Source organism: Gobio gobio (genome assembly GCF_949357685.1).
Source record: "Gobio gobio genome assembly, chromosome: 8".
NCBI lineage: Eukaryota > Metazoa > Chordata > Actinopteri > Cypriniformes > Gobionidae > Gobio > Gobio gobio.
In genome coordinates, this window is record NC_137114.1 from 36,119,257 (window position 1) to 36,133,333 (window position 14,077).

Consider the following 14,077-nt stretch of genomic DNA (forward strand, 5'->3'; position numbering starts at 1 on the left):
CTAGGATGACTTGAGGGTGAGTAAATCATGGGCTAATTTTCATTTTTGGGTGAACTATCCCTTTAAGTTTATTGCCATAGTCTAAAGCAGACACTAGGCTGTTTCTGTTTGCTACTAGAAATCTCTTCTTTGATGTTTATTTTCTTCTATTTTTTTTGTTTTTGTATTCATGTTGACATTGACATTGCTCTTTGGAATAAAGGTGTTTGATTTTGAAGTTTGTATTGCTTATTTTGCATAATATTCACAATAATGCATATCTTAAGCAATTAGCCCAGAGAATAATAAAGTTAATTGCTATCAATATTGCATGATATGAAACTGTTAAATCTATTGTATTTCTAATACAGTAAAAAAAAATGCAGCATATTTCTGATTATTTGGAAATGATTTGGAAATTGACCTTCTCACATATTACTGTAGACAGGCACATCTACTGTGCCTGTCTACAGTAAACTGTGAGAAGTTAAAGTAACAACCTAAACAATATTATTGTAATTTCCAAATAATCACAGAAATATGCTGCATTTAAATCATTTAACAGTGCGACTACATTGTGAACAGTGTGAAATCATTTAACAACGCGACTAAAGAAATATATTGTATTTCTGGTTTACAGACTACTACTGTAAAGTCATTTTACGTATGATTACCGTAAAAATGACGGTATATTGCTGGCGTCTTTGCTGCCAGCTCTTTACTGTTAATTATAGAAATACAGAAATATACTGTTTTCCTGGTTTACAGACTACTACCGTAAAGTCATTTTACATATGATTACCGTAAAAAATACGGTATACTGCTGGCGTCTCTGCTGCCAGCTCTTTACTGTTATTTTTCAGCAGAACAAAGAAACTCATACAGGTTTGGAACAACATGAGGGTGAGTAAATGATGACAGAATTTTCATTTTTGGGTGAACTATCCCTTTAAGGACACTCTGTATACCGCATCCTTCACAGGATGTGTCCTCCGGAGGACGCAGCCTTCGAAATTTAATGAAATGAGACACAGCTATAGTTTGACCAAACTCCGCTCCACAATCATTCCCTTTAAATAGACTCCATAATGGTTTTTGCCAGCTGATGTACCTTTGGATAATATAATTAAAAAGCTAACAAACATCAGTTTAATGACAATTGTATTTTTTGCATGAAAACTCTTCAAGCCAATATTAGCAGAATATTGGTAGGCTATAGACTGAGATGTAAAGAAACAGTGGTGGCCACTACCGGAATGAACTGCCAGCAGTGATAAGGTAAAGTGCAGTGATAGCAGTGATAACCTTACAAAGGTATGACTTACAGAAGGCATACTTAACTAAGATCGTTTTGGGAAATACGTATTAAAGGGTTAGTTCACCCAAAAATGAAAATTCTGTCATTAATTACTTACCCTCATGTCGTTCGACACCCGTAAGACGAGAATAGTTTTTGCGCACAAAAAAACCCTAAATAACGACTTATATATGATGACGATTTCAAAACACAGCATCATGAAACTGCTGAAATTTGGCAGGTTTGGAACAACATGAAGTGGAGTACATGAAATGATCTCTATTTTTTATATGAAATATAATTTTAACAATTTTAATTAAGGGTTGGTTTAAAATGTAAATGTATATGTATATAGTTAATATTTAAGGAATCTACCACTGTAGACATAAAACAAAAATCTAGCTTCTGTTTTAGCAGTTCATCTGTCATTCTGCCTTTTCAGCAACTGAATATACTTTATAAAATACAATTTATTATTATTAGTTTTTTTTCCATAGTCATTTCATGTTGACTTTAATAAATAAAAATGTGGACTTCAGGAAATTAAAGTCTGTAAGTCTACTTTTTTAACCCTCAAGCCACCCTCGCATAACAGCCCTTAATCCCTTCTTCATGAACACATTTGGGCACGAAGGTTCCAATTTTTTTTTTTAAATAAATGTTATATCACCATCTTTGATCAAATTGTCTTTTTTGTGATTTTTGGGGTATTAATGAATTTATTTACCACTAAAAGTACCATATTTTTTTATGTAAAATATGCTTATTTTAATGTTATATTTATTTCTTTAACTTCAGTAAAAAATAAAAAATAAAAACATATCAGCAAGTCCAGAGAGCCAAAACCTAAAAATGTGGTGACTTTGGTGACATCTGGTGACCTATGATGGTATTAATTCTTTTTAAAGCTACAATATCAAAAGCCACTAGATGACAATAGAATTCATTTGTTTGTGTATGTGTGAGTGATTGTGTTTTATTTGACAAAAAATAAAAATAAAACTCACTCTGTTATAGGCTCATTCAAAGGCTTTCAATGCAATGCTTTTGTGGATGTGTGTGTTTGTGTGTGTGTGTGTGTGTGTGTGAGAGTGTTTGCCACATTGAGAATGCTGTATAGCTCACTCCTTCATATGATCTGCTGCATTGTGTTGGATTTATTGATTTTTATTGGACAAAAAAAAAATTCTAGAAATTAGAGTTTTTTCCATTCATTCCTATGGGTGCCGATTTTTGTCCACAAGAAGGGATTAAGGACTTTTTTCCCCCCAAGCACTTAACATTGTAGAATCGAGTCAATTTTGTGTGTGTGTGTTCAGGTGGCAAACTTAGGAAAAGTAGCCAAGTCTTGTACTGCTCAGATAAAAGAAAGTATAAAAAAAAAAAAAAAAAAAAAAAAAAAACTATTTTGCCCTCATTTGTCCAAAAGATGGCTTTAATTTTTTTCTCTTGCAAAGTGAACTATTCCTGTCCATCCTGTGATATAGGGAAACTGGGGCTAGTTGTCACACTTTTTACTCCAGTGAAGATTGTAAACACAGCTTGTACACTGTAAAAAAAAAAAAGATTAATAAGTTATGACAACATGTTTTTACATTGATTTAACTCATCAAAATAAGTTAAGCAATTTTCTACTTTTTTTTACAAGATTCAACACATTTTTTTAAAGTCTGTTTAATGTAATTTAAGTTGAAATTACTTAAACATCCAAGTTGATTTTACTTAAAGATTTAAGGCATCAGTTTTTACAGTACACACACACACACACACACACACACACACACACACACACACACACACACACACACACACACACACACACACACACACACACACACACACACACACACACACACACACACACACACACACACACACACACACACATATATTTGTTATTTGAAAGATATAAAAAAAATACTGCATGATGATTATTATTTGTTTATTATGCATTTTGGAACTAGACAGCTCCAGTCCGTATCAACATACCAGATTGTAAGAACTTTTGGACCAAATGTGGAAACATTTTGTCACATCTGGTCTAGGTATGACATGGCTAAACACATAGGCCAAATTTTCACCACATATGATTTGCCATCACTTTAGAGGTTTTCTTTTGTATCATCATTTGTATTGTATGTGGCCCAGAGCAGAGCACACAACGGAGAACCATAATGTACCTTGTCGGACGTAGGTTAAGCATTTCGAACTGCGAGAGGCATTACAATTTTTGCGTAAGTTGAATACGGAAGGCGGTCTGGAAGCTAGAAAATTTACTTCATAAAGTTTTTAAATATGGATACTATTATACTGGATGGATGGACTTTTTTGAGCTTCAAACTTGTGAGCCCCGTTCACTGCCATTATAAAGCTTGGAAGCATCAGGATATTTATTAATATAACTCTGATTGTGTTCATCAGAAAGAAGAAAGCCATACACACCTAGGATGGATTGAGGGTGAATGAATCCTTTAATAATATTCATTCAATACTCACAATATAAACTGGGCCTTTATACAAGACACTATATAGATGCCTTTACATTTTTAGAATGGTCCGTGGCATCTACAAGAGAAATAATTTGTAATTCTCTGAAATGACCAGCAGAAGGCATCCAGTACGAGTACACATTTGAACATTACAAATTACTACAGCGTTTGATTGAACACTCAGCAGATCCATTCCAAACAAAAGGCAACAGCTTTTCCAAACAAACTTAATTTTGTGAAACATTTTTTTTCTTTTTTTTAACGGTGCTGTCTTTTTTTCTTAAAAAGGTCTAAATGACACTTGGTTTGATATTCTTAACGTAATAACGTTCGCATTTAAGTGTGACTTAACTCTTCAAATACGTTTTTGGAGTCAGATAAGTGCAAATGATACGATGTCAAGAAATCAAAGTGGATGTGAAAAGTTTCCTCTGCAGAATCCAGCCAATGGCTGCGCGGCAAGTGACGTCACTGAGATGAAAGGGAATTCTGCATCAAACTCTCGCAGCAGTGGAGAGAGAGAGAGAGAGAGAGAGAGAGAGAGAGAGAGAGAGAGAGAGAGAGAGAGAGAGAGAGAGAGAGAGAGAGAGAGAGAGAGAGAGAGAGAGAGAGAGAGAGAGAGAGAGAGAGAGAGAGAGAGAGATCACAAGACCTAGCTGTGGCTGGCCGCTTTCAGTCCACGTCTGCCTCGGGATCATGCATTTCATCTGCACGGAGTTCTCGGATTAACATATGGAGGGGTGTGAGTGAGTCAACAGGCTCGAGTAAAGCGCTTTGTCCAGGACGTGTGTGAAGCTTTGATGTACATGCTGATGGGAGATCAGATTGCAGGCATCACACCGCAGTCTTTGATCTGAGCTTTAACTTCAGTGCTGGACTCGGGACGGGGTCAGACCTCAGCGGCGAGCGCGCTGGATCGCATCCTGAACAGCTTTCCGTAGGAGACCGGAATCTCACGAGCGACGCATTTATCGGTAAGAAAGTTTTGCACACAGTTGCAGCGCTGCACATGAATCCAAAAATCAATATCTTCAGAACTAGACGACAAACACACAGTGCCTACCTGTACCTTCATTAATACAATGTGCATATTTTATTTCATCCTGTAGGCTACTAGCCTACAATCTTTTTCTATGCCAGGACAAAAAGTAACAATAAAAAGTTATCAATTTTATACAGTAGGCCTCTACCTTATAATGTTTTGAAGACGTGTAACACACACACAACACAATGTAGCCTATTATAACATTAGATCTTAATATGTGGATTTATCCATGGAATATAAAATCTATAATATATAACCACCATATAAATGAATCATTATTGGCCAATATTTATGTTTTTCAAGGAGGGGGGTGGGGTACTTTTTTTTCTGATTCAGACCACTAGTAATAAACGGTTATTAATCATTATGTAGTTTACACTTATTATTCACTTGTCATATTTTTAATTATCGGCATCGGCATGTTGTTAATCTGAATTGAATGATACACAAGCTAATATAATGATACAGAGGAATATTTTCCCCCAACTCAGCCATTTTATTTTTTGTCTGATTTTAACAGACAGTATTAAAGACCATCTATTTATAAAAAAAAAGGCACAAAGGGTATGGATTTATAATAATCATTGTTTGCTTAGTGTTCACACAGTTTTGAGAGATAATGGCAAAAAGTGTCCTCCATTAATCATTCATCAAAGGATTTCTGCTTTCACAGTGGGAAAGACCTTCAGAATGCCTCGGGCACTGATCCTCTCCGCGTTTACTCTTCACAGGATACTCGTCCTTCCACTGTGTGTTATGGTACGTTTGGTTCATATTAACTCCTTTTGCTTACTCTTAAACTTTAAGAAGTAACAAATTAATACTCGACTTACTTGCTTGAGATGCACTCTCAGTAAAAAAAAAAAAAAAAATTGTTAAAATTTTTAAGTACAATCAACTTGAGTCATTTCAACTTAAATTACATTAAAAAGTTGAATCTTGTATAACTTTAAAAAAGCTGAAAATTGCTTTACTTATTTTGATGAGCATATGTTGTCATAACCTATTGATTAATAAGTATTGTTCAAATCTATTGATATTGTTCAAAAGTTGGGGTTGGTAAGATTTTTTTGTTTTGTTTTGCAAATGCTCACCAAGGCTGCATTTATTTGATCAAAAATACAATAAAAACAGTACTATTGTGAAATAAAACAATACACATTTTTTTGTATTGTAATATATTTTATATTTTAATTTCATTCCTGTAATTGCAAAGCAGAATTTTCAGCATCATTACTCCAGTCTTCAGTGTCCTTCAGATATCATTCTAACGGACCCTTTGTTTTCATGGACTGGGATGACACGTTTCCACAGTTATCAACATTGCAAATCTAGTAAAGTTTTCAACGTAATCAATCTCTCTAAATTTTCCCTTGTTTGGAAAGTCGTGGAAACGCCAGCATGGATTTTGTCATTTTGCTATTGGAGCAAATAAAAAATAAAATATATATTTCTGAGAACCCCGGAAATTTTAAAAGGGCCCATATGCTGATTTGCTGCACACACACACAAAAAAAATTCTCATTATTATTAATGTTGAAAACAGTTGTGCTGCCTAATATTTTTGTGGAAACCATGAAACATAAACATGTGGAATAAAAATTATTTTTAACATTATAAATCAGATTTGATAAATTAATTAATGCACCCTTATTGAGTCTTTAAAGTATTAATTTCTTAAAAAAAAAAAAAAAACCTTACTAACCCAAACCTTCTGAATGTCAGTGTATTTGCCTGTTCTTGAGTGTAATCATCAAACCTCCACTGAAATTATGGAATAATTAACCATGCTGGCTTTATGTCCCTCACAGTTTGCAGTTATGGCAGAGGAGAGAAGAGATTGCAGGGAACAGGAATACAAGGATATGTTTGGGAGCTGTATTCCCTGCCGGCAGTGCGATGCTGGACAAGAGCTATCTAAGGTTTGCCAGTTCTGCACTAGGTTATTTCATTTTTATTTCAGCCTAATTTGAAACATTGGTGCACGTATAAAACTTGTACTTTTAATTTCCTGAAAAAGATTACATCTTAAATCAAGAAATAATATCCGAAGCACTCTGTTCCTTTGAATGGGTTCCCATTGAGCTTAATTCTGGAATTCTTTCCTTTCAGTTCACCTACCACAGTCAAATTAATGTGCAAATATATTTAGAAGCTTCTACTTCAAGCTGTTTTTAAAAAAGACCCGTTCCAGCCATGTATGCGATCGAATCTGGGACAGAGAGACGCGTTCCCATCAGTTTCACAGAGTTCATGAAAGACTTCTAGTCCAAACAGGCCAAAAGCAAAGAGTTCACCAATAGAGAGGGGATGCCAATGTTTTGAATAGCTTGTCCTGACCAATTATTTATTGCTTCCTTCTTTTCATAAAGAGAGAGGGTAAACCGCTGTTCTCCTTTGTAGAGCGCTGGCCACGCTTTAATCAGTTACACCCACACTTCTTATCCTCTCCTGCTCACAATCTTCTGTTTTTTTCTCCAAGGCTTTTAATGTCATTGCCACCCCTGAGAATTTCAAGGCCTTGTAAACATGGCATGTGAAGAAATTAAGTGGTTTTGTACTATCCACCTAATCTAAACCGAGGTCTGGGGTATTTCTGAAGTGTGGAAATCATTACACAGTTTATGCTTGGGTAAATGCAGGTACATCAGGCTGTTGAAAGTATACAAATGTAGTGCAGAAGCTTTTTTTTAACCGCATGACTTTCATGTTGGTACACATGAACACACACTTATTGGTTATACGCTTCAGTGCATCAGATGTTTTCGGCCAATTAATGCTTTGGGGCCTGAGGAGGTAGTGAATGATTGCCTGCTTTTTCCATTCAAGCACTTGTGGTTTACTCTATTCTTTAGAGCCAATGACAATATCATGCAGAAAAACAGTGTTTAAATTACTTTAGTTTAGTTTCATTGTTAAAACGTTTTATTTCATCCCTGTTTAATATTCAGATACTATAGTATGAGTAAGTTTATTTCCTAAAAAGAAAATTATAAACTCTTTGTGCCCTATCATACACCTGGCACAATGCAATGGCACAAAAGTGTTTTTGCTAGTTTCAGCCCGACGCAGTTATCGTTTTTACATCCTGCGCAAAGTTGTTTAAATAGCAAATCCATCTGTTCGCCCTGGTCTGAAAACGAGGTGTGTTCAGGCTCATTGTTGGCGCGTTGCTATTTAGAGGCAGCTGAAAACGACTGCACCATTGACCAACAAAACCTCTAAAGTCAATAGTGCAGTATTTTTTTATTTTATTTAAAGGGCGCATTAGTAATATGCGCTATAGGTGGGTGCACAACACGCGTACACTCTGCTTATTACACACACAGGGATGCGCAGCAGCACACAAACATTTTTAAATGTTAAAAATAAAAGTATTCCTCTCTGGAGAAGCGTTCAGTCTTTCCACTCGCAAATTCACTCGTAAATAGCGAATCCGCCATGGTGCAAGCGCAACTGGCTTTTAAAGGGAATGGGAGATGAGACTCTGATTGGTTTATTGCACTTTACGCCCAAAACACATCCATGACTCATTAAGAGACTAGGTACAACCCTTTTGGACCATTTTTTCAACCGTTAAACTAGCAAAAGTGTATTTGGACACGCCATAAGTGCACCTGCGTCATTCGATACATAGGACCCTTTATCTCTGTGGTGCTATCAAAACATTGCTTTATTGGTTTGAGCATCCTGACCTGCCCGACAACACCAACAGTGGTTCAACCAATGGCGTGGCTTTGGGGGCGGTTTCCATTTGTTGTGACCAATGGTAGGTGGGAGGAGTGTTTGGGAAATATATATATATTTTTTTAAAAGTCATTATTTTTACTATAGAAATTACACTTAAACTTAGAAACTTAGAAACATGTTTGTTGTTTTAAGGTTTTATACAGAAGCTCTTCCAGACGGTTCACATGACGCCCTTTTTACAGTTTTTCAGAGATCCATGACTAGTCAAACAGCTAGTAAAATCCCCACCTACACACTGTCTTTCACCTGAAAAGGCGATAACAGCTTTGTTGATAGGTATTTTGTAATTGTTAAAGGGATAATTCACCCAAAAATGTATGTTCTGTCATCATTTGCTCACCCCCATGTCTTTCAAAACCTGTATGATGTCTTCTGTGAAAAACAATAGAAGAATTTTAGATGCAGTTACATCCAGTATGCTGTAAACCACTACGACTGGATCATTGGGTCAGTAAGTTGAATTTGAGAACTGAATCAGTTTGAATCGAGAACAAGTCGATCAGGTGGTTTTGTGAACTCGACATTTAACGCTTTGGACGTCATTGGTGACGTGGCAACACAAGCTCCAATAGTTTTATGACATACAATATATATTTAAATACAATTTACAACACAAGCACCAAAGTTTCGCTATCGTATCACTATTGAAATGATCTGACTCTGAATATTGGTTCACAAATTTGAGATTGCTGCTACTTGCATGATGCAGTAAGAAGAACTTCTTGACACACCCAGTCCTCATCAACTTTTGTTGTATGGAAAAGTGTGGTCAAGATATTCTTCAAAAATTCACGAAAGAAAGGCATACGAGTTGCTTTTCAACTATTGCTTTATATGATTCTCTCTGGAACAGAATCAACACACCTGCAGTCTGTTTTAGGACCATTATGATTTTTTTGCATTGTGACATTTTTTATGACAATTAAGCACATCTTCTCCCTTATATTAAACATATTACAGTAATGTAATGACATTTTCATATAATGGTCCTAAAAATAAGCGTAATTTATTTTTGCAAGCTATAATCATTTCTTCTTTTTTTTGGTTTTGGGGTAAAATATGACATGGTCTTGACAGTTTTGTAAGATTCACCCTTAAAATTGACCTGTTGGGTTAAGTGGGACATTCAAGCTTTGCTTTGATAGAAAGTATTAAGGAGCAGGAGAATTCAGGGTAATTTAGTTAAATAGAGTGTTTTTAGTTTTTTTTTTTAAATAAGATTACTTCAAAACACTTGTGTGTCTGAACATGCTTTCATCCAGCTTTCTCCTCTATCAAACATCCATCCTGCTGTTTTGCTTGGCATTCTCACTCAAATCTGATCTTGAGATAGTGGAGAAAATGGTACTTGCAGGTACTGGTTTGGTGAATTCTCTAGGCAGGAATGTTCTTGGATGATTTTGGACTGTGAAAACAGGCTTTTGTAAAGATTTGAGTTGAGTGTTTTGCTGCCTTATTGACTCCTCATTTTTACAGTAATAATCTGACATATCTGTCATTAGAGGTTACCCAACATGTAAAATAAAGCATGAGTGCTCAAATGTCTGTCCATATACAGTAGCATAGTTGGCCTGATCACTTTATCATTGTAACATGTCTGTTAAGGCATTATAGTGTGTATTGATGTCTTTTGACCATTTTACTTGTTGTGTCTGCTTTTGACACTTTGATAACTGGGGAGGACAGGAAATTAAGGGGGAAATATGATTAGGAAATGTTGAGCCAGATTCAAACTCCAGTTGCCCTTTTGAGTACCACAGTAATGTCTGCTGAAAAATACGCTTTTACATCACAGGAATAAAGGAATTTTAAATTTATTTTAAATTGTAATACTATTTCATAACATTACTGTTTTACTCAAATAAATGCAGCCTTGGTGGTCATAAGAGACTTCTTATCCATATTCTGAAGCCTGAATCTTTATTTGTTTTCATTTTGTCCAGCTAAGATTAGTAAATATTGCCGGCCAGATTCAAACTCCTGTTGCCCATATAAGCACCACAGCGTATGGTAATAACTACTAAGCCACAGCTCTGACATATAGACACACTCTGAGCCATATCCGGGAGCCTGAATCCTCATTTGTATTCATCTGGCATCCAGCTAGAATTAGGAAATGTTGCTAGCAAGATTCAAACTCCTGTTGCACGTATGACTACCACAGCCCATAGTGATAACTACAATGCCACGGCTCTGACATGCAGACACGTTCTGAGCTATATCTTTAAGCCTGAATGCTTATTTGAATTCATCTGGTGTCCAGCTAAGATTCGGAAATGTTGCTGGAAAGATTCAAACTCATGTTACCCATTTGAGCACCACAACTCATATTGATAACTACTAAGCCATGGCTCTGACACATAGACACTTTCTGAGCCATATCTGGGAGTCTGAATCTTCATTTGTATTCATTTGGCATTCAGCTAGGATTAGGAAATGTTTAGAGCAAGATTCTAACTCCTATGGCCCATAAGAGGACCACAGCTCATAGTGATAACTACTAAACTATGGCTCTGACACGTAGACACTTTCTGAGCTATATCCGGGAGCCTGAATCCTCATTTGTATTCATCTGGCATCCAGCTAGGATTAGAAAATGTTGCTAGCAAGATTCAAATTCATGTTGCCTATATGAGGACCACAGCCCATAGTGGTAACTACTAAGCCAGATGCATTCTGAGCTATATCTTTGAGCCTGAATCCTTATTTGTATTCATCTGGTGTCCAGCTAAGATTTAGAAATGTTGCTGACAAGATTCAAACTCATGTTGCCCATATGAGCACCACAATTCATAGTGATAACTACTAAGCTATGGTTCTGACACATAGACACTTTCACACATAAGCCATGGCACACATAAACACTTTCTGAGCCATATCCGGGAGCCCCAATCCTCATTTATATTCATCTGGCATCCAGCTAGGATTAGGAAATATTGCTAGCAAGATTCAAACTCATGTTGCCCAGATTAGGACCAAAGCCCATAGTGATAGCTACTAAGCCACAACTCTGACATGCAGACACATTCTGATCCATATCTGGGAGCCTGAATCCTTATTTGTATTCATCTGCTGTCCAGCTAGGATTTGGAAATGTTGCTAGCAAGTTTCAAACTCCTGTTGCCCATATGAGCATCACAACTCAAAGTGATAACTACTAAGCCATGGCTCTTAGATGTAGACACATTCTGAGCCACATCTTTGTGCCTGAATCCTTATTTGTATTCATCTAGTGTCCAGCTAGGATTAGGAAAAGATGCCATCCGGATTCAAACTCCCACTGCCCCTATGAACACCACAGCTCATAGTGATAGCTAGTGAGCCATGGCTCTGACACGTAGACACATTCTGAGCCACATTCAGGAACCTCATTGGCTCATTGGTTCATCTATCTGTTTAAACTTCTGAATGCTGGAGGATTTCAGCAGCAGACTCCAACAGACAAACCACAGGGGGTTACAGAGCTCCTTAGATTTCTCATTCTCCCTTTGCTCTGCCGTTGATTATCTCTCCGGGAATGGCATCATGCCTTCAAACGGAGTGACCATGCCTCTTTTATTCACCGCCCCCCCCCCAATCCTTCATGCCCTGCTGGAGAGAAAGGTCTTATAAGGGCTGCGGGCAGGCAACAACAGCTGTCATTCTGTTCAGGCACCCTATATGCAGACTTTGGAGGACCTGTGTTGAGAGAGCCAAATCGGTCTTCACTAACATTGGCTAAAACCGGGGCCAGGCTTTATGGAGACCTCTTGTCATTGGCTCTCTCATACAGGCCAGTAATCCATGTGTGCCGGAGCTGGGAAATTGGATCGCGGTGTAGAAAGAAGGCCCCTGTTTGAAGCCGATCTCCACGTTAATGATATATGAGCCTCTTCTCTAATCCAGCTCAGTGTGGTGGAAATGCAGGCGGGTAACAGTGACCTGACTTGGGAAGGGGCAGCTGGGGAAAAAAACAATTGTGCAGAGTGATATCAAACCACAAAAGTCCTCTCACTTTTCTCTGAATTACAGTCCTCTGCTGGAATGCTACTGGTAGGAATGCGATTGTCAGAGGTGTGTTTGTTTAATGGATCACGATTACAGATTGTGCTGTTTATAAAGTAGTTGTGCTGATTTTAAAAGTCTTAAAGGTGTACTCATTCGTTTTTTTGCTTATTAAAGGTCCTGTTCTTCGTGATCCCATCTTTCAAACTTTAGTTAGTGTGTAATGTTGCTGTTAGAGCATAAATAATACCTGTAAAATTATAAAGCTCAAAGTTCAATGCCAAGCGAGATATTTTATTTAACAGAAGTTCCCTTTCAAAGCCTACAGCGAACGGCCGGTTTGGACTACATCCTGCTATTTCCTGCTTTAATTACGTCAGTAGAACAGTTTGTTGACTAACCTCCGCCCATAAGAATACGTGAAAAAGGGGGCGTGGTCTTGTTGCTCCCTCGTGGAGAAGAGGAAGCGTCTTAGCGTTGCGTTCGGTTCGGTTCGGTTCGGTTGCGTTTGTCGCCATGTCGCCATCAGACGCTGTTATTTTCATCCCGGAGTCAAATCACCTTTGTTTGGCCTTCAGGGGCTGTAGTTTGAGCGCGTTCATCTCCCCGTTATGGTACGAAGCGTGACCTTTCCGGGCAACGTGAGCTAAGCTGCTGTCGAATCACAACACGGGAACCGCTGGCACAATCAGGACTCGTTACGTATTTCTGAAGGAGGGACTTCATAGAACGAGGAAATTCTCAGGCCGTTTTGAGGACAGTGAAAACAGCAGTATACAGATAAGTAAATTGTGTGAAAAATACTGTGTTTTTACACATGAAACATGAACACATGTTATATTGCACACTGTAAACACAATCAAAGCTAAAAAAAAAACACGAAAAACGGGACCTTTAAAAAAGTTTTACACATAAAGAAGTAAAAAACTTTTGAGAAATAGGTTGCACACACTCACACACATGAAATCACTCGTCATATCAGTCTTCTAGAAACAGCATCTACACCACAGCCCAAGTAAATATTATGTCATATTTCTTCTTCGGAACCCAAAAAGAGATGTTTTGAAAAATGTACATTGAGCCAAATTGTGAAATATAGGACCATAAAAGTACATTAAGAGTGGTAAAGATGACTTGTGTGCACTACATTGATGCCTCTGAATTGCTTTGTATGAGAAACAAACTCTAATTTAAGTAATTCGCCAAAAATCTTGCTGCACCCTAGATGTCAAAACTCATTTGCATCAATCCATTCCAACCACTGCATTGGTCCCTCATAAAGAATGTAAGTTTGAAAATGCAAAAAATTGAGTAGATAAAGTAGAACATTTTAGTTTTTGAGTGATCTATTGTTTCTGTAACTGACACGTATTAAAAAAGGACAAGATTTTTAGTCAGTAGATTAGTGTCATATTGCTGGTTCCATTGATAAATGCCTTGATTGATGATCTCTGTTGGGTTGGATGGATGCATAAGACATAATTTGAATTCCATGCAGCTCTGCTTCAATTATGGTTTAAGAAATCTGGCTCA

The 14,077-nt window shown here is 37.1% G+C and overlaps 1 protein-coding gene across 1 annotated transcript in view; it reads left to right on the plus strand.

Moving 5' to 3' along the window:
- Positions 1 to 4,278: 4,278 nt before the first annotated feature.
- Positions 4,279 to 14,077, plus strand: part of tnfrsf19 (tumor necrosis factor receptor superfamily, member 19) — a 34,616-nt gene continuing 24,817 nt past the window's right edge. Inside the window, exons 1-3 of the mRNA XM_079824585.1 lie at positions 4,279 to 4,739; positions 5,484 to 5,569; positions 6,622 to 6,732. Coding sequence (XP_079680711.1) covers positions 5,501 to 5,569; positions 6,622 to 6,732 — 180 coding nt within the window. The 5' untranslated portion in view covers positions 4,279 to 4,739; positions 5,484 to 5,500. The remainder of the gene's footprint in view (positions 4,740 to 5,483; positions 5,570 to 6,621; positions 6,733 to 14,077) is intronic.